The sequence below is a fragment of the Falco rusticolus genome, chromosome 8 (genome assembly GCF_015220075.1).
Source record: "Falco rusticolus isolate bFalRus1 chromosome 8, bFalRus1.pri, whole genome shotgun sequence".
Classification (NCBI taxonomy): Eukaryota; Metazoa; Chordata; class Aves; order Falconiformes; family Falconidae; genus Falco; species Falco rusticolus.
In genome coordinates, this window is record NC_051194.1 from 17,126,928 (window position 1) to 17,148,927 (window position 22,000).

The 22,000-nt window shown below is 39.3% G+C and overlaps 1 protein-coding gene across 1 annotated transcript in view; it reads right to left on the bottom strand.

The window, feature by feature from the left end:
- SLIT3 (slit guidance ligand 3) overlaps window positions 1-22,000 on the bottom strand; it is a 531,438-nt gene that overhangs the window by 253,425 nt on the left and 256,013 nt on the right. Inside the window, exon 6 of the mRNA XM_037398361.1 lies at window positions 6,896-6,967. Within this exon, the coding sequence (XP_037254258.1) occupies window positions 6,896-6,967 (72 nt within the window). The remainder of the gene's footprint in view (window positions 1-6,895; window positions 6,968-22,000) is intronic.

A 22,000-nucleotide genomic window follows, 5' to 3' on the forward strand; every position in this document is an offset into this window, starting at 1 on the left:
TTGTTCAGCCCATTGAAAGATACATAAGCAAATACACAAGCCAACATATGATAATCAATTCTCCTTCAGCCATTTCATTGCTTTTATTTGAGGCCAACCACTGACTTCAGTAGACTTATTCCAGATTTTACACCAAATGAGTAGAAAATCTGGCCAACAGTTTGCCTTCCTCCTTTTGTTTTATTTTACTGCAAACTGCAATAGTAACATAGAGTACTGTACATGAATATCAAGAAACTACGGCCAGGAATTTCAGAGGGCTCTGGATAATAGCTTCCCTTGAGAAACCAGACTAAAGGAGTTAAGTTTTCTAGTGCAACATTTCATTGAGATATACTGCATATTTATGTACAGCAAATAACTCACAATCACTTGCTTGATTTCTGCTAGTTAAATGGCTACACACAAATCAATCATTATTTCCTTGGGTTTCTTCATTATTTTAACTTGACAGGTACGTTTAATTATTTTTATTCTACGGCTGAATGGCAAAAATTACAAATATCCTCTGCACTGCTGTTTGTGATAGATAAAAAAATGACGCAGGCACATTTTTATGTTTTGTGTAAGTGAATGCAAAATACCCCTCAGCGTAAAGAGCAAGTTCAGCTTTTTCCAAAACCTGAATGTGCAATCTAGATGTTTAATTTTTGTAAAAGTCACATGGATCGATGCTAATAGTAGATTCATGCAGAAAAAAGTAAGAGTATCTTCCAGGAAAAGCCATTTAAGAAATAAGAAACTGAAATTAATAGTCACAAAAATATTTTACAGTACTCACATAGCTCTGATTTTTTACGTTGCACAGGTAATGCAACCACTAAGAAATTAGATGTGTACTAACTTACAGAAGTGTTAAAAGTTACATATGTGCTGACGTATTTCTACATTTTTTTAAAAAATCTAAATGCTCAATTTCTTCCTCCAAAGTAACTTTTAGGGCTATAAAGAAGGATATTACCCACAATTTCCTAAGTGGCTCCAGGATGCAAGAAAAGCGGCTTGCAGTAATTGTTCTAGTAATAAGAGCTATTATCTTACGTGTGGCTAAGAAATATTTAGACAGAAATGCAATGAGCCTGTATTATCATGACAGATGAACCTGTTAGCTTGTGTTTTTCTGAATCCCAATGCTACAAAATTCTATTTTACAGTCAAAGCCTACAAATGGTAAAAGGCAGAAGCTGAATATGCACAGAACTGAGTTCCAGTGAATGAAGAAGAAACGGCAGCAACTCCTCACACAAAAAACAGTAACTGTGTAATTTCATGTGGCACTAGCTCTGTGTGGTGTTCCAGCGGGGTATCTGCACTGTCGGGTTGGCTCCCCCTCTGCTCTGCTGCTGTGTCCCCACACATCCCCACTGCATATGTATTCATTTTCCTTTCCATGAATCATGCAGTTTCCCGGGCTGGGAGATGTTGATGTGAAAGAGCTTGACCTTATAGATAGTATGGAGACAGGACAGTTCCTACCCCTCAGCCCTGCCACCAGCACTTGCTCCTTGATGTGATCACAGAGGATGCACAGACATTTCCTTCTGCGAGCAGCTGCCCGGCCTGGTGGGCGAGGGAGAGGCTGTGGCTGGTGTGTCCTGGGCCTTAGTGAAGCCTCTGACACCGTCTCCCACAGCCTCTCCTGCAGCCACCGGCTGCTCATGGCTGCCCGGGGGGCTCTGCGCTGGGGTCAAAGCTGGCTGGGCGGCCGGGCCGGAGAGCGGTGGGGAATGGAGTCACATCCCGCTGGCGCCGGGCACTCGGGGGTTCCCAGGGCTCACGGCCGGGCCCGTCCCTTTAACATCTTTACCAAAGGGGCTAGACAAGGGGATGGGGTGCGCACTCAGTGTATTTGTTGATGATGCGAAGTTGGGGTTTAGTGGTGGACTTGAAAGACCCAGTAACCCAGGTTGGACTTGATGATCTCAAAGGTCTTTTCCAACCTAAATGACTCTATGATTCTATAGACACTGACACCAAGACTGTGCACTCTGTATATATGCAAGATGTATGTTTGCACTCTCACTGCTTACACAAGAGGCTTTTCCTTCTGTCTGAACGGTGCAAGGTAGGGATGGGTGACAAAGGGGCAAAAGCTTAGGGAAATACACAGCCAGAGTCTTGCCATTTTACTTGCAGAGAGATCTCTGCTTGCTGTTAAGTCTTGGGCTATTGTTTTTCCTCACTGCAATGCTACAAAACAAAGGAATAAACTTCTGTCAAGAGATGGCAAAAGAACACAGGACAGCAGCTTGCCAGAAAGAGTAATTTTTTGAAATTTGTCCTGTGCATTTCTTATGGAGGAACGATCCCTGCAACACAAGCTTGGATATCATCATGCCTCCAAGAATCCCATTCCTACGCTGCTTTGCAATCCCCACGCAGCTCGATTGGTTATGCTCAGCTTCACAGTCCTGAAGAGAGGCACAGCAAGAGGAAGAGCTGGGAGCATCCTGCCAATAACCACAAGAAACACCTCAAAAGAATGGTTGCTACAGTTACAGGATCTTTACTTGAGTCAGCCTCTGCATATTCCTATTCTGGGAATCTGGCTGCCCTTGACAAGGTGGGCTGGCCAGGCTAATACAAGAGAAACTGCAGGAATGCCTCACCAGAGAACTCCCGTCTGAATGCCAAGATGTGATACAAGCAGGGTAAATGTGCAGCAATCCAAGAAGCGGCTCTATATATTTTTTTGACGGAAGGCCGTGGCTGACAGTGCTGAGTTAGCCAAAAGCTCAACAAGACCCCAAAACATGTACTTTAATTCTTAAAATAAGTGTGCTTACTTGGGGCTAGATTCCTGCAAAAAACATTTCCTGTTCTCTAAGTAGTAAGTAACAGAAATTGAATACAGGTGCGTGCCGCAAGCTGGCCCTCTCTCGCCCTTTCTTGTTCAATTATTTTAGGGCCACGGAGCAGCATTTATGTGTCTATTCCACAGAATGTTCAAAGTGCTAGTTTACACCAAATTTCCTTACAAGTTCACTATTGGTAATGGACATTATGTGTTCATGAAACTTTCTAAAAGCTGTATAATTATATATATATTTTAATTAGAAATAGACTTACTAACATATTCTTTATGTGCAGATTCTTCCTTTGATTTTATAGTCAAACAGCAGAAAACACTTCATATGAAAATAATTCACACAGCTACATTTCCCCCACTCGGGAGTTTTAAAACCTCATCTTGGCAGTCTCTGCTTTGGCTTTGTCTCATGCAAAAATGTTGGCCTCCCTGAGGTTGAAAAGCTCTTCTTTAGCACAGCCCTTACACAAGCCCATTTTCCGGGGATCACTGCTTTGCTAAGGAATTACTAAAGCTTTTACCATTTAAAAGGAAAGGTATGGTGAAAACTATCCCGAAACACTACTTTCTGTAACACCTTTCTTTTTTCTTTCCTTTTATCTTAACCTTTTTTTTTTTTTTTTTTTTTTAAATGCCCAAAATCATACCAGTAGCAAGCCAGTTCTGCAGCCCTGGTGCTCAAGGGACGTCACCAAAGACTCTCATCACTTAGCAAACGCAGCAGCACCTCTGCCCTTAAATTCAGGAACTCTTTTTACACCATTATGCTCCAACTGGCTGCAATCTGCCACTTGGTGTTGCTTGCTGCTGTGGCCACGCTGAGATAGGGTAGTTCTCACAGGGTTTCCAAATGGCACCCACAGTAATTTATGTTAAGCCCAGAGATGGCATATTTCAGAGTTTGTGTCCAAAAGGAATTCATGCCCTGGCTTAGGCTATTGCATCAACGTCTCCACATTTTTTCCTGAGGGAAGCTTTCCAAGCTGCTGTTAAAGACAGCATTAATCTGGAGACTTTCATGTGGTCTAGCACTTGCTGTGTCCCTATTACAATATCTACAGAGCTATTACTTTTTGCCATGGCATTTAGAAACTATGTAGAAACTGGAAGAATTCGAGGCCATGTTAGATGTCAAGTGACAGAAAGAGACAATTCCATGCCAGCCCTTCCCTATGTGAATTTAAAAGATAAATTGGAAAGCCTTGGGGAGGGTAGGAGAACATGTAACTTTATTTTTAAGTCTAAAAGTCTCCAAGATCCCTCAAAAACATACTTTGTAAGGAAGAAGAACTCCGAGAGAGTACAATAAACCTGCAAAGGGATAACCATAGAAATGGCCAACTCTGTCGCTATCACATTGGCACATGTGTCGGAGAGTCACCAGGCGATCAGCAGTGCAGGTGTTTGAACAGCTGAATGGCACCGACAGGCAAAGACTCATTCTTTTCCTCTAGCTGCTCGAACACTTGTGCTCATTGGCATGGTCATTTCTGTGACTCAGAAGGGAGCAATTTGGCTGCCAAATCTAGACTGAGAATGGGAATTGGCATGCTTAAGCTTACTGCTTAAAGCTTTAAGAGCTTTAAATATTAACTTGGTTCAACTTGCATCACACCCTTACAGTTACTGCTGCAGAAATTTAGATGCCAGCAGCAAGTTGGCTCAAGATTTTGTCCCATTTTTCTCAGCAACTCATAGGCCACTACTCTGTGTCTGGAAGCAACAGTCATCTGATCTAATGAACCACTCTGGGCACAATTCATCCATTCCTTATCAAGAAAAAATTACTACAGATCTGAGTGAAAAGTTTGCTTCTTCTGGTATTTATCTGAACAATCAGTACTTGTGGCTTACATCAGCAAAACTATTCATTAGACTAGTAAGCTTTGTGCTCCTGCTGAGCCAGAGGTTGGTCTAGATGACCTCCAGAGGTCAATTCCAACCAGAATTATTCTATGATGCTGTGATAACTACAGTATTCCTGAAAGACAGAAAAGGGGGCTGCAAGGAAGCACTTCTCACACTGTATCTTTTACGTCAAAATAATAGATACTGCCTAACTTAGCAGTCACATTTTTTGGTTAAAGTTTTAGGTCCCAGCATTCCTGGAGTTCCTGTAAGCACTCCAGCCAGCCATGCCTTGATACTGGCTCATGCAAAAGTGAGACTCTGGTTCCTTCTGCACTGAGATTGGGTGTATAAATCAAAGAATACCTGTGATTTTTGTGACAGCTTGCCAGCAGCAAATGCATCTCTGAATGTAAACTTTGCTATTTTAAATTACGTTAGACAACTAATGGTGAATTACAGTAGGGAAAGCTAGATTTTCTGAAACAAAACACCATCTACTGTTGCTCTAGATTACATAACGTAAGTAAAGTTCGTGCTAACATGACAAAAGAGCGCTGTTTCTGTCTAAAATCCACAAACATCTTCCCATTATAATCTATATTCTACATTTTTTCCTGTGTCTTAAAAGCTAGGCCTGCTCACACAGGTCCTCTGATTCTCCTCCACTGAAGAACAACATTACCGTACAGACTTAGATGAGTTTAATTGGCTCCTCAATTTTTCTCATGTTTTCTCAGGCTGATGTTGAGGTAAAAAAGCCTTCACACCTGAAAAGCTAAAGTCACTGTTGAATATGAAGGAAGGAAGCAGCAAACCATTGAAGAACACAAGGTTAGCATGCTGATTGCCTGCAGAAACAGCTGCAAACGTTAGACAATGTGTAGAAGTCTTCACATTCTGTCTATCCCAAAATCTCCAAAAGCACCTTGCACAGTGCTTAGAAAGCAGGGGGCATTTCACAGGGTTGCTCCTGTGCCTATCTTTTCCAGTTTGGGGGAAGTCCTCCTTTGGTCTTTTGCAGTACTGTCTCCCTAGCACAAACCCCAGTGATGTGATAGTCCCTGCAATGCAGTATCACCAGAGAAAGTACAAGAATTGTGCTTTGCCCTTGAATGCAGATGTGGCCGTGCTTTGATACATGTTGACTGACTGCCCTTAACAGTTTCCATGCTGCTTGTAGAAAAAAAAAAATAGTCTGGACACTAAATAGGTTGTTCATTGGGGCAAGAAATGAAAACACGTGTATGTTGCAAGACTCTTTGTAGAAAAGTGCTTCTTTTTAGACCTCCTCTAGCTAATTCTTCTACAACATAAACACACAAAGGATAAATCCACACTATTTACACTATGCTGACAATATTTACCATGGTGGGGTATCAGATTCCAGCTACTGGTGTGGTAACACAGTGCTAATACTAATGGCTCTGAAATGGTTCTGAGAGTGGCTGCAAGTCTTCTCAGGAAATCCTGACTCTCTGCCAACTTGTTGGCTGTTATTTCCTTTTTCAATTCACCTTGTGTTGACTCTAACAATGCCAACGGTGCGTTAGCGTGTGGGCATGCACAGAAATATATTTCTGGTTTGTAATATATAAGAGCCTTTAGCAGCTCTGGAAATACAGAGCTGAAAGTCTTCATTTACATGTATTTCAGGCTATATGTTATAGAAAACGGCTAAGACAGACTAGCTTCATTAGTACAAACAGCAAAACCTGATTTTCTTTAATGGCTTTTAAAAGTTATTTTCATTTTTAATACAAACTGTCAAAGCATGCACAGTTAATTTCTCACATTATCTTTTCATTTTCTGATAATCGTGCCCAACTACTGTGCCTGTATGCCACGTTTTGCCCTATTTACTTCCCACCCTAGCTGTGGGACAGAGAATTTAATCAAAGTGAAATATTTCAATTTCATCCCCAAACTCTACCAGTTCTTTTCCTATGCATATCTTGCTTCAAGGCTTGGACCATGACTTTGCAGGACTACAGTGAAGGGTGGGGTAAAACCCCTACGTATACATTTTTCTTTGCCCAGGTACGTTGCAAAGTGTGCACACAAGACCAAAGCAGCATGTGAGGCCCTTGACGACAACCTGCTGCACACAGCAGGGTCCACAGCTCCCTTTTTGTGCTGCACCGAGCTAACTACATGGTACTCAAACCAATAGTAACAGGCAGATGTAACCCAGGGAGAATGTTTTTCACCACTAATATTAATGAAGTTGTCACTTACAAGTTCTTCACATCAATGATTCCTCGAAAGGCTTTTCTAGGGATTCCTTTTATCTGATTTTCACTCAGGTCTCTGAATAAGGGAAGAGAAAAAAAATACATCATATTAACAAAGAGAGCACATTTCCCAAATCTACATGAGATAACGGAACATACACATGCTCAGAAAAGTAAATGTTTCTGGATTTGTTACGCCATACAATGGTTTCAATTTTCTTCATCTCCTCTGTGGCATAAGCTGAAACGACTCTCCAACAAAACCCACCAGAATTCGTGATACAAATGATGGAACTTCCAGAAAACATCACTCAGATGTGGTCATGACACTGGCAACAATGCCATGATTCACTGTCAGAGCATCTGCAGCCAAATATTATCCCTTGAAATTGCAACCCTGTAGCGTAAATATAATTTTCTTACCATGTTCCTGTTTGTTTAATGACTGCAAAAATACTTGGCTACCCCTGCTCAGATTACAGCCTCTTATTTAAAATTAGTATTCAGGAAAAACATGACAATCATTTTCTTGTGAGTTTTGCAAATTTACAGTGAAAATATCTTGATGCACTGCATTAAAAAAGACCACTGCATTGCGTATCAATGGGAAGGAGAGCATTTCTAATGTCATTTAAAATAAACAAAACCAGCAGCAATTCATACTGTCTTCCTAGTACTTAAAACATTACAAAATCTTTCAATTTAAATCATTAGATCTGCATTGTGAGTGCAGTAGAGCAATAAGCACTGCAAGTTGCACTTTTATCTTACACAAACTGCATTCAGTTGCTTTTTCCTTTGATGTCCTATAAATGTTTCCACCTCAGCCAGTGCCAATGGAGGCAGGAAGGAGGGCATCAGGAATGGGAGGGAAACAGACACAAAATCAGAAAGTTGGGATGTTCTTGGTCTTAGGAAAAGCAGGACTCACAATGCTTTCTTTGCTGGTACCCTGTTAGCATGGAAGAGAGGGACTGATTTCACTCCAGTGCAGGGTATAAAGTGGGGGGAAGAGAAAAGTGTAAGATGACAAAAGGCAGGCAGAAGATTGAGAAAGAAAAACATAAGAAATAAGCAAATGGAGGAAATGGAAGGCACAGGGATGGCTGGACAAAAGGACAAAGAAAGGTGATGCCACAGTGCAGGATATTACACAGTGCATGGTTTGGTGTGTCTGTGTCCCTGTGTTATACAAGGCCAAGACTTTGCCCCATTTTCAGGAAGAAACTGTGGCTTTCTAATGGCTATTAAGACGGAACGGCAGTCATCTGTACTCACCACCAGATACTCTTTTCTGTAAGTACATTTTGTGTTGCAGCAAGCCTTCTTCCTAGTCTCCACCAAATTGGCTTTATCAAATGACAGGCCAGAAATCAGAGCCTGTCACAAAAGCCCACATTGACATTGTGGGTCAAGACGTGTCACGCAGGGCTTTCTTCTGCTTTCCATCAGACAGATAGAAAAAAGAGGGGACTATGTCCTTGTCATGAGACTAATTCAATTTATACCAGTCATGCAGTCTACACCAAATTCTCAAAGTAGCCACAATTGTCCATTCAGACTATCGCAAACAAAAATGTGCTGCTGGATACAAGTCTTTCTTTCAAGCCAGATTAAAATTCTTTGTGACCTTCACAATTTGTTTAACACTGATCCACACCCTGACCCTTCCTTCACCTCCCCTTTCTTTTGCCGGCAACAAAATATTAGTTCTTTAAAGACAGACCTTCAACCCAGACAAATGATCAGGCAACCCGGATGGAGAAGAGTCGAAAGTAAAGTGTATTTCAGACCTATAAAAAGAAAGTCTTATCCTGAAGACCGACTTCATGACAGGGAGTCACTTTGGTGTGACAGTGAGGCACAGCAGAGCTACGGACAACGGTAAAAACCATGACAAAATGGCTTAGGAAGGCAAAAATTAGGAAGATATGAAAGCCACACAAAGCAGAACAAAATGGGCTTGAAAAAGTAAATTGTGTGATCAATTAAAACCACACTACACCCACCAACACCTCAAGCTGCATTTGTCTAGCATTCTATTGTGCACTATTTCAAATCAGGTTTCAAAATAAATTAGGTTATTAAGCTTTTTTTTTTTTTTTTCCTAATATCATTGTGGTCTAAATGGCTAATTTATATTTTTGCTTTCTACTTTGTCTTTACGCTCAGCTCTCAGTTGCAGTCAGGCAAAACCAGACGACTTTAGGAAATTCATCCATTTTCTATGACAATCTTTTTATAAATACTATTACTATTATTTTCCATTTAGGCACTCTCCTCCAGCTAGCAATACTGCCTTTCTAAATCTCCAGGATCGTGGACTGATTTCATAAATATCTCTAGTGGTCTGAAGAACTGATGGCCTGCATGGCATTAGTGATGCAGCATGGAAGAAAATTCACAAATGCATGCTTCATTTTCCGGAACTGCTTTCTCACAATTATAATTGTCCCTTTCTGAGATGGTTAGGTATAGTGTTCCTCTCTGCTTCCTAACACTGTGCCAAACTTTCATTAGGTGCCTTTTGTAAGGAAGCACCCACCAACCAGGCTCAGCCCGGGCACTTCACAAAATTTGCTCTGAGGGAGTAGAAGGCTGTAACAAGCAACTTGTCCACGTAGTTTATCTTAAAAGTTTAAGCTTTTTGTTCCCTGCTTCTCATACCGGACGTAATGGGAATCTCTCATTGACAGTATGTAAAATAAATATTAGTTATTACTAGTAACTGCAGAAAACCAGATTAAATTAATGTGAGGCCAAAACAAAATCCTAAAAAAAAAACCAGACAGAAGAATTTTGGTATTCAAGAAAAAATAAACAATAAATCTGAAGAAAAATAAATTATAATTACTAACACATTTCCTATTTCTTAGACAGAGGTTTCAAGCCACCTATTTCTGTAATGAAAGACAAGTCCAATGCATGGGTGCATGATGGATCCTAAGGAGGAAGTCTAAAAAATTCCAGCTTTAGCGAAACATACAATTTCAAAAATCCTCACCCTAATAGACATGTTAGAGAGCTGACAAAAACACTTGACCTAAGGACAAAGTAAAATGTGCTAATATGTCAGCAGCACCCTCCTTCACAAAGCTTCCTCTGGATAGAAAGCAGGAAGCCCAACAATGGAAACACGTTCATTTGCATCTGATAAAACAGACATGTTGAGCTAAACTAATATTTTTAAATTAAATTATTCTTCCTCTTATTTTGATAAATATAGGCAAGTTTCATCCAGTTCAATGGGCCACACAGCTTTCATGCAATGTAAATGTCACCGAGATTCTGCAACCAGCCACAGCCTTGGTAAAATGCAGTCTCTTCTGGAAGTGTACCCCTGCCTCCTTCATACAGGGGTCCTGTTCGATAGAAACACACTTGAAAAGCCCTCGGCAGTAGATCACAGAGGAACAACTAGGTGAAAAGCACAGCAGGTGACGGTACTGGGTCCGTTTGACCAACAGCTTCCACAGCCAGCAGCGTGCAGTGAATGTCCCTAAGGAAACAGCACTCTCATTCCGGAGATGGGGAAACAGAGCCACAGAAATATTAAAGAACTTTGACTTCAAGTTTGCATAGATGAGAGACACAGGAGCTAACAAAATCCAGCAGCTGTGGCTCACATGCCCTCACAGCACAGCAGACCACACATTAGTCTAACCCAGATTCAAACAAGAGTTGGCACAAGTAGATAGATTTTTTAGTTTTTATTTTAATTTAGCTAAAGTGCTTTGGACACAGATTAACTCCCTCTGAAAGTCTAATATTGTTTTCTTGATCTTCAAATGTGAATTGCAAGAGTCTTACTGATAAAAGGATTGGAAAGGAAAAAAACCCACCCAAAACTGCTGACGTTTTCTAAGTGCCTCTGCAGTCTTTGCTATAATGCTGGTTTTAGCTTCCTGCTCTAACGCTGGTTTTTGCATCCTAAGTGAAATTTCAGCTATCTAAGATAGCAATAAAATACATTAAGACTATTTTTTTTCCCCGTGACAGAACATAAATCAGTTAATTGGAACACAGACCCTATGAACATTCATAAATCAAGTCTTCATTTGAACTACAGATCTAAAACATTAAAATAGCTACTTTAATACAACTTGCAAAGTTACAATGGTACTGAAAATAAGATGTATTATATGAAACCCCCCAAAATCAACACTGAGAGCATTATGCTTAGGTTGTCTCCCTTTTCAGAAACAAAAAAGCCCTTTGAGCATTTACCAGTTGTTTCCCAGATCTTTTTTGGCATACAGACTCTAAAATTTAAAAAGACTATTTTTTAACAAAGAACTTCCTGAAAAGTGCTTTATTAAGAAGTATTTATTGTGGTTGAACACTACTTTTTTATTATTTCTCCCGCTCAAATGGGCTAAAAGAGAGATTGCCATTCAGTGTTAGCCTACAAAGAACTAGACTTGCCTTTGATCTCTAAAAAGTTTAACGCAAAGACTTAAAGAACTAGTTATCAAGAGCAGATGCTTCACAGCCAAACATGTATCTTTCCCAGTATGTTATTGTATGTTGATCCCATAATAAAACTGTAAATTCACAGAGTTAACCATTAACACATGGGACCAATGTTCAACTGAAATGAAGGAAACTCCAGAATAACTAACCTGATTCCTTCAAGTACCTTCTAGCTTATTCACAATTCAGTTGCTTCTTGGAATAATAATGTAGAGCTCACACACAACTCTCTCTGTAGCAGCTGATACAAAACCATAAGACAATAAGTGGTTGATTCAAGTGTATGTGGGGCTTGAAAGTGCAAAATAAGCAATTGTTTTCCATCACCTCTTCCTGACACAAGCTTGTTTTGCTTACTTTGCAAAATAAAACTAACAGAAAGGTATGAACACTGATTTTAAGAGCCAGCTGCCACCAATGTTAAGAAATAAATACTTTGCTCACCATCTTCACTCCAGCTACAGAACGCCCAGCCAAGAAAAATGAGAATTAGTTAATCCATCTCGGTAGCCTTGTTCACATTCTTTCACCAAATAGGATTTCTGGGTTAAAAACATTTCACTCCTGCATTTACCAAAATAAAATAATAATAAAAAAGAAGTTCTTGAGGTTTTGTGCATTACTGAAGTTCAGTGACTATTCTTCAAACCAAGATTACTTTACAACTGGACTAAAACCAGACTGAACTACTCTGCAAAAGGTCACATACTTAACACAAACTGGTCAGTGCAATTTGTCTCATTAGAATGAGTTTTCATTTGTACAGCATGTTACACATAAACTCTATCTTACAATGTTTTACTGAATTAAATACCACAGTTAAGGAATTAAAGAGTAACAGATGGGGGAAATTAGAGAGTATAAATCAAAGAGAATAGGTATCTCTAAGTAACACATAATAAAAGATAAGCAAGTCAGTGAAGTGGGGAATGATACAAGTCAGCTTTTTTATAGAGCAAGAGCTGGAGAGAAGGTAACTTCTACAGCCAGTGAAGAGAGAGTGCAAAGGAACCAATACTCACTATGGGAAGACTGCAAGACAAAACAGATAACATGCAAAGAGGTAGAAAGACCAAGAAAATCCATAAGGAAAAATAGTTTACTTAATTATATCTGTAACAATTCCAGCACAGAATATTCCAGCACATTCACAGTGTCTTTTTCTTTGAACTAAAGGCTTGACATTCCCCAGGAAGCATTGCTGTCTCCCACAGTTTCTATTACAATCCACAGGTTGCAATGCCTCAAACCCTGCTTAACCTCAAGCACGGCATAACTGGGACCATCAAACCAGCAGCAGAATGGCTGCAGCACAGATTCCCTTCCAATTGCTACCATTTCTTCTTGCCCATCAATACAATTCCCCTTCAAAGTGAGCAACAACATTACAGCTAATCTGCTCACATCCTCCTATGCAGCTCCAGCCACTTACTCTCAGTAAGCAGTACAGAAGGATGCAGATGTCTCCTCTGCAGTAAGCGTGCACTTGCAGAGGCTGCTGTGCCTTAAAAATGTGTTAAGAAGACTGAGCCAAATGAGTAATCACCATGCTTGAGGTATGCAAGAAATGGAACCGAATTACTTGCATGGTAAATGTATCTGGAGGTATAAGTGCCAGTACACACAAGCTCAAGGATGCAGACATTGAAATCAGATCAACACAGACTCTGAATATATTCAACCACATTTTTCTAAATGTCTTTGTATCACATTAAGCTACCATTTACAACAAAGAACAGAAGAAGAATTTTTCCTGCTCTGTCAAAATTGTGGCAGTTTTTTAATGGTTAAAATTAATATTTGACATTTTCAAATGCTAAAAGCTATTCTTGTCTAGGAGCTATTGTCCTAATATTTCCAGAACTGTTCAATATTACGAGTTTTTCCTGTTCTATAGGTGAATTAACAAATAACTGAGTGAGCTGTTGAGGAATGCGAGATAAATTCAAGATATTTATCATTTTCCAGATCGGAAAAGCATTGACCAAATCAGCCCACTACAACAGTAATAAGAACACGCTGTGGCAAGTCTGACACTCACATCAGCACCTCTATACTCAGGAGGGGCCTTAGGCACTCGGTGAAGCAATGGCTTCTCCTTTTCTGTTAAGTAAAATACGGTATTTACCATAAAGCAGTAGCTATAGCTCTGTCTAAAAGGAAAAATGGGTACGTCTTTGCTGCCGACGGGCTACAAGGCAAGAGCTTGAGAACAATTGCGCTGCATAGCATTACTCTGTGGAACTTGGCATAGCTGCTGATTTTCTAAAAGGAAAAAAACCTCCTCCCTGATACTCCTGCAATGAAAGTATGATGTTGACAGCACCAGAGTTCTGCAAAATGAGCAGGTCCTACAGATGTTTTGTACACTGAACAATGCAAGGTGAGTGGTTTTTTGCTAAATATAATACAGCTGTCTGTCTGGCTATCAATTAATGCTCTGGGAAGCCACTGAGAAACTCTTGTTTGTTTTAAGTGAGGGAATTTAGCTCAAAATTTCCAATTAAACCAGTCCTTACTGCTGTCACACACTACTGTGCAAGTATGACTGCCAAACTTCCAGAAGATAAGCACCTCGATTTCTTTGCTGATCTGGTTTTACTGTGAGGTGATAGATGGTAACTTTATACTTCACCATTCACTCAAAGCTTCACGTAGTCTAATTAACCCAAGTCACACACATGTACCTTCATTCTGAAGAACAGGACACTGAACAGAGCCTGAACTTAAAGATTCGGGAAGGGCGTTCACCAAGCAATCAAGAAGGGAAAAGATCTCAGAAGCAGATAATTATTTTAGCACCATCTTGTACCCTTCTCCAAAGCCAAATTAAAAGCCATCTGTTAATTAAGACCCTTCAAGGGATCCGACCTGCATTGACTTTTACAGATTCATGACTTCTGTCCTGACACAACTACAGGGATCACTCAGTATGTGATGAAGTCTTTCTAAATGTTTAAAAGTACAGAGCACACACATTTGTGCAGGCTTCGTAAGACGTTTTTAAAATTTTCTTAGTCACTTCAAACAAAAAAAAGTCCCACCCTGTTTCACTAAATTAGACACAGTGCTACTACATTTGGCTGTCAACGCACCAAACACAAAACCAGTAAAAAATAAATCTACCAGGATATCTCTTTTAAAATTTGTAAATATTTTTGCATTATTTTAAATGAACTGTAAAAATAATCTGTGTGTCAATGCCCAATTAAACGCAACATTTGTATTTATGACTTCAACAATTCTTCCTCCCGCCTCCTGCCATTTCCAAAATGCCAAGCAAATAGCGATCAGACAGCATTTACGAGACTTATTTTAAACCCACCCATCTTCAGAGAGATCAGAGTTTTCATTTTGGAAAGCTGCATCTGTTTTGTCTATTGGAACATATGCATAAAAATTAAATTTTACCTCAATATCTTTATACTCAACTTTGGATAAATCCATGAGCAGGAACTAGAAAGTGACTGACAGTGGACTCAGAAGAAACACTTGAAGACAAGCGCTCCTCTAGAAGTAAGGTCAAGCTTCTGACTAATAAATGACAATAAGGCTTCTTTATTTGTAGATTTTATGTAGGTTTTTAGTCCTTTACAAAATGGCAATATAATTAATCCTTCCTTTTTTATCAAGGGGACAATGAGACACAATGAGAGGCAGTATGTGGCTACAGCAAGTTACTCGAGCAGAGTGCAGGAAGAGACAAAAAAACCCCCAACCTTGAAAGTCATATATATACCTTAGGTATTCCACTTTATGCAATTTATACACTGAGTCCTACCGCGTGTGGTGAGACTGGCCTGCCAGCAGAGAAACAGCATGCACAATTCTGACTGTGTGTTTGAGAGAGATTCATTTGGATAGAAAAATCTTTTACTGTGGAATTATCCAGTACTACTACACATGTGCCACTGGATCACTGACAAAACAAAGCGATCCCAACGTGATGTTGTCCCTACACAATACCAACTTCTATGCATTCATTTCTATTACACTTCTCTCCAGCTGAGATTACAATACAGAGGCACTAATATGATTTTGTAGGAACAACATACACCTCAAACAGGTTAGAGCAAAGTCTGACATCAGTGGAAAGAAATGATTCACCCTGTGATTTTGGGGTTTTGTAAATATTGCTTGCCGCTAAGACAGTATGAATTCAAAAATTACTAACTTTAATACTTTCCAAAGCAGACATCCAGCTATATGGAGGCTCCTTCAATTTAAGTTAATTTAAAAAAAACCCCAAGTTTCATACTGTTGACCCATTTTCTGTTTTATATTTTTTTCTGTTGAACCGTAATGGAAAGAAAATCTATGCATTTGCAAATTCTAAACATCAGTAAGCAATATTACCCTCCTCTGATCTCCACGGACAAAAACTAAGCCCCTGTTTAATCCCAGCCTGATCACTAAGCAAAAAGATATTTGTAGTTTATTGGCTGTATCTTTTAAAAAATATGGTGAGTTTTTATTTTAGGAGATAAACATGTGAAATCATACAGTTTGAAACATGAGCTCATAATCTGCACCATCACTGGATAACAGACCAACATCTGGAGGAAGACTCGCTCTTTAATGATCTTTCTTGACCTTATTCTGCCTTTGTTAATGATAAGTATTTTTACAGTGAACAATTTTTTGTAATTGACTGATCTATTCAGAAAAATACCTTCTTGACCAGTTATATTCTTGTGCACTTAACCATCACATAGCAGAATGAAAACAATGGTTATAGTAGTATTTATTTAATTGAGGCTGTGATCCTCTACTTCAGCTATGAAAATAGATTACTTTCATAGCAGTAAGTAGCAATTGCATGTGTAAAGATCTAGGCTTTATTTTTTACGAATTTCTCCTGAAAGAGGCCAATTATTTGATTTGTTTGCATGATCACTGTAGGCATTTCTCTGGCTACATAAAAGTAATAAAAATTACACAGAATCCATGGATAGTAAAAACAGCCACAGTGACATTCCATTTCTTCCAGTGAGGTAGAAATGAATTGCAAATTATTTGAATGCACTGCAGTGAGAAAAACAACATTCTGTTTATAGCTAAGCCCTAGTTAACAAGAGGCTATTATTCTGTGGTAAAAAGTGTATTGGTGTAAGAGAGGCACACTATTGCTTTAGCTGTAGTAGAAGTTTTAAAAATAAATTATAATATTAGACCAGTGATATCTATTGCAGTGATATTCAGCAGTCTGTACTCATTAATAGGTACTAAAGCCCCAGACAAAGGACCAAAGATTTTTATACATCTTGTCCCTTCTTTCTTTCATAATATTTTGGCTTCTATTTTTCTTACCACAACGTCACCTTTATGTATCTTTCCTGCTATGAATCGTTTAGTCACTGAAAGCCCCTGTGAAACACTGCAGATGTAAGGACACACACTACAGACTGGTTTGTTGCCTTAATTCGTTTTTCAGTGTGGATATGACATCTAGATTTATTAGACCAAGACGTAATACCACAAAGTGGTTAACTCTATTGGGGATATTCATGCAAGATGCAACTGTTTAAGTAATACTAGTTTCTTTTTATGGTAGGCTCCACAAACCCACATGCTATTCAATTATTTCAGAGCAGGTCCACCCTGACCAACACAGCTGAATGATATCTACAACCCTCATTCTGCTACCTTATACACACATACAAGGAAAGATTCACTGAAGCATAACCAGATCATTTCTTTTTTTCAGTGACTGTTATCCAGGTAGTCGAAGCACCTTCAAGCCTCCAACTCCATCAAATGAAGAAATTTCGTCATTCAGCAGTGCTACGCTATAGAAAAAGGCATAAGAGTAGCATAAAGGTATTTAAAATACAGAAAATAAAGTATACTGTAGAGGAATGAAGCTGGGTTAATTAACAATATACAGCTGTGGGCTGGCTTCAGGGGCGGTGGGTTGGCTGATGTGGATAAGGTGTAGCTGTGGGTGGTTCCTGCTATGTAGTTAAATAGCTCTAAGGGGTATGGAAGAGGAGCAGCCAAATGGAGAGAGACCTGGAAGAAGCAGAGAGAGACAGAGAGAGCGACAATATACTACTAGAATATACATGCTAACTAATGTAACAGATAGAAACACAAACAACCTTTCAGCTAATGTGCCCACAAAAGCATAAATTCCTCAAAAAAAATATGTTAAACTTCTAATCATGTCACTCAGCCTATTGAGTGTTTTGTTATTTTAATACTTTAGTAGATCACCTAGAAGGAGCTAAAATCCTACCGAAGTCTAAGCTAAAATCAAGACAATTCACAAGAAGTAACAAGTCTCCCTACGACTTCACTGCACTTATAAACAAGCCTGGCCTCACTAAGTTACAAGCTGAGTTAAGTTCCTTGAAGTCAACCTAACACTATATTATGAAAATCTACAGGCTCTACTTTGAAAACAAATTCATTTTTTTTATCCCCAAACACCAAAAATACTCATAGGGAGATGTGGGCATGTATGAATTGTTTACAGCAAATCAAAGATTCTTGTGGTACATTTTGAGCTTTACTCCTGAAGACAACAAGGAATCAAGGGCACCACCGATTCATCAGCAAATGCCTTGCTTCAGCGATCTGCACCAGGATCTATTTGCATAAAGCCACTTCCAAAAATGAATTCAGCTTTCCTCCAACTCACTGTCAAGCACGTTGCTGAATTTCAGATTGACAATGTCAGCTCAGAAAATTAAATTAAATGTAAAAAAGCTGACCAGGGAGAGGGAGGAGGCCCTCCTGCTCGACAGACTTCAAAGGGAAGCAACAAGAAGTCTACACATTGCTGGTTCATTGTTGAAGCACTCTCAAATCAAATAATATCAAATTCCACAGTGATTTAATTTCATCAGTGCTGGGAATGATGATGATTCTCTGAAGTCCACTACAGCCATGCAAATCTCCAGGAGAAACTATACAGTAATACTTGTCTTGCAATTATCCCAAAAGTTTCTTCAATGTATGACACCTCTGTTCAAAAGCTTGCTAAAGTAGTTGAAAAAACATTAGTAAGGGGGTTTTGCCTCATATGACACAAATAGACCTATCTGATAAAAAAATATAATTAATTTCATTATAAAACTTGAAAAGTGTACACCCTGATATTATTTATGCACATCATTACTTCCAGATGTACATACACAAAACCAGTGATCAAGAGGCAGAAACTAAGAGTCAGTCAAAAAAAAAATACAATGATTTCTACATCACAGTTCCAGACACAAAGGTTTTTGTTTGGTTCCAGAAAGGAATTTGTGGTGGAATCTGATTTTATCCCAGCTCAGATGCAATCACTTTCCCTTTCTTTGAACAGTTAATTTCTGGGAAGAGAACTCTAAATACTGGGGAACTATGTCTAACTCAGAAAGTGGTTTTCTAACTACACCTATCCCACCCTGGTAAATTCATATGATTATGATATAGATTACATACAACTATAACACATATGGTTCCAATGTTGTTTCTAGCTTGCACTCTTTGCTCAGTCTTCCTAAATCATAGAACAGAAGAGTGACATAAAAGAAGAAAGGCAAAACAAATACTAAACGGTAGGGTTGGGATGCATTACCAGCACTATACCAAAGGCAATAATACAGCAGAAGCATAGTTTTATATCCATTAAATATTTTGAGTTTTCACACGTAACATACATGATTTGATTAGCAATATTACACAGGAGCCCAAGTATATTTCTCCGTATATGAAGCATATTTTGGAAGTATTAAGCACACCAAACATATGTCTTATTCAGAAGGTTCTATATTAATACAAAAATACAAACAAAACCAAGAATCTTCAGTAAATGCTGACATGCTAAAATTAGCTAGTAGAAGACAAAAATCATTGTAAGACAGAGGAGACTATTCCTTCAGCTATTCCACTGAGCCTGGTAATTAGAAATAATTTAACCATGTGAAAATCATACATTACAGGAAAACATCAGTGCCATTTTCCTGCAATAGCCCAAAACTATTCCTGATTTATATTTTAATAAGTTCTATACATTAATCCATATGCTACGTCCCTGTGGGTTTACATGATGATTTTTGTTCTGTTTGTATGGTAGACAGCACCTCTCACAGAGAAGTCAGCAAAGAATGGCCTCACTGAAATCATTCAGATGCTGACCCCAAGGTTATGGCCGTGAGACATTCAATAATCACTGCACGCTCAGCAACGACTGCTGATCAGCCCAGCACATCTGAATTCTTAAAACTGAGAAGGCCCAAATGAACATGCTCTAATTCCCTCAGTTTTAAGTCATCACCTTTATACCCACCCCGAGAAGTGCGAGAAGGGAGCAGGAAGGTGCCCAGTCCCGGCCAGCAAAGCCCACGAGCGGGAACGCTCCATGCTCTACCTGCACTGAGGGCTTTGGCGCACAACTGCTCGCCTCTGGACTAGAGGTGGCAGCATTTTTAGCAATGCCGTGGTGCCCCTGGCTAAGCAGATGGTAGCATATTTACACAGAACTAGTTCTAAGCTGACTGAATAACCTATTAATATTAAGATTTTCTTCACCTTGCACGCATCTCCTTTGGTTATCAAAGTCAGGAATTCTTTTAAAGCTGCAATACTATTTACAGAAACATTTCTCGCTTTATTGCACGGAAGCCTTAAAATGTAGATAAAAGGTAGGATGAAGCAGGAACAGCGCACTGCAGCAGTACCTGAGGGAACTTCCTTCCTTCAAAGGCCACCTGCATGTTACAGAAATAACATCCATGCCACGAGGTCAGCAGTTTGCTTATCAGAGGTAAATAACGATGTGAATCCGTGACTGAGATCTATGGTTACATTTCTAACAAGTCACACACTCTTGTAGAAACCCCTCTCCTGGCTCTGTCTGCGAGGGTTTTGGCAAAGGCCGGGCAGCACGACCCCTGCGTGCTCCACCACTCGCCCCAGCATTCATGGTGGCAGCTGCAGGCCACCCTGCTGGGAAAGGCTGAGGAACAGTTGTCCTTTTGGCTGAAACATGTAATACACTAGAAGTAGATGTGTTCACGAGTAGCCAACTGCCTTCAAAGGTAATTTTGAGAATTTCTTCAGGGTATTTTCTTCAAAACCAAAACAGGTGACCAATGACCCCTCACTATCACTGAGAAACCCTTACTTGGTAAGTTACATGCGCTCCTTCTCTGGCAAGGCTGGAATGGGTCAGGTGACTGCGAAAATACCTACTTGACTGGGTCCAGCCCCAATCCAAAAGGAAGGATTTCCAATGTGTTTGTAGGAATGAAGTCACAGAAGCCAAAGAGATTCAAGTTTTTCTGTATAATTGTTTTTCTCTGACTCGATAAGCAAATCCTGCACGGGACGCTTAGGGGCTTTCTGCACTGGGAGTTTCTGTGCATCTGAGACTTCCGCACCGCAACCGTCTTTGCTAAGATAACATAAAATTTCAAAGCACATAGTTAATGTTCAAATGGCAGCATATATTGATTCTCTGCCCATCCCCTAGTATCTTCAGTTTACCCAGAAGATTATTTTATTTAATTAACTGGGTGCTTTATTAATATAAATATTCCACTATTGATCATAAGAGAAGCTGACGCATGTTTGAGTCAGGCATACATCAGATCCATTTAATGGAGCTCCACTTAGAAGAGTAGTTGGCTCTAAATCAAGGTAAATGGTAGCAAGTGCTCCTTTGGGATGACAGGGCTTAGCTGAATCTATAACATTTTTACGGAGCTAGTTTTTTTAAAAGCAGAAAGCATATGGAAATTAGATATGAAAATGGTCTCTCCTTGCACGTATCAATTAAGCATGTCAATACCTTAATTAAATTGCTCAACTTAATGAGATTTATACCAATGAATATGTTTTATAGTTATAATAGCTTTTTTGGCTACTGTTCAAGATGTCAAATAAATTGTGAAAAGAGGATTAAAAAAGTAGTAATTGACATTCTGAACTGCTGCCAGTATTTTTTTCTCTCATTTTTTTCCTCCATTCATGTGATTTTGGAGAACATATAAATAAAGTAATGAACCCTGTAATAGCTCTGCTTTTAAAAATGTCTTTCTTTTCCAGTTCTAATCCTTCTTATCAAATTCTCTAAGTAGCACACCATTTGAATTAAGAAGCACTTCAACCTAAATGATTATAGGCCTTTTTCCCCTTTGAGGCTCACTATTATGCCTTTTCCTCCAAATAAAAATGAAGCAAAACTTTTCTGTCCAGACATGCAGTTACTATAAAAACTACCAGACTACGGTAGCATAACCCCTTCAATTGCATGGTTCTTTCCTCACCAGCAATGGGGACTTCTACTCCCATCCTGGACTTGCTTCAATTTTGTATCCACCACCTCAGGCCAAACATAACTTTCCAAAATCTAGACCACACCTGAAGAAGTTGTGCAGAATTGTCAGAAATATATTTTGGAGAAGAAGCTCTTCCAGTCCTTTGATGCTTCACAGTGCTCTGACTCGATATTGCAAGCAGCAATAAAACTAATAATAAAAGAAAAAAACCCCAAAACCTAGCCCACTACTACTAAAACATATCTCCAAAAAGACAATTATATTTAGTTTGCAAGCTGCCACCCAAGCTGGCCTCACTAGCTTCCCAGTGAAAGGCAAATCTAAGTAACATTGACCAGAAATACCTGCTGTACTGGAAATTCTAG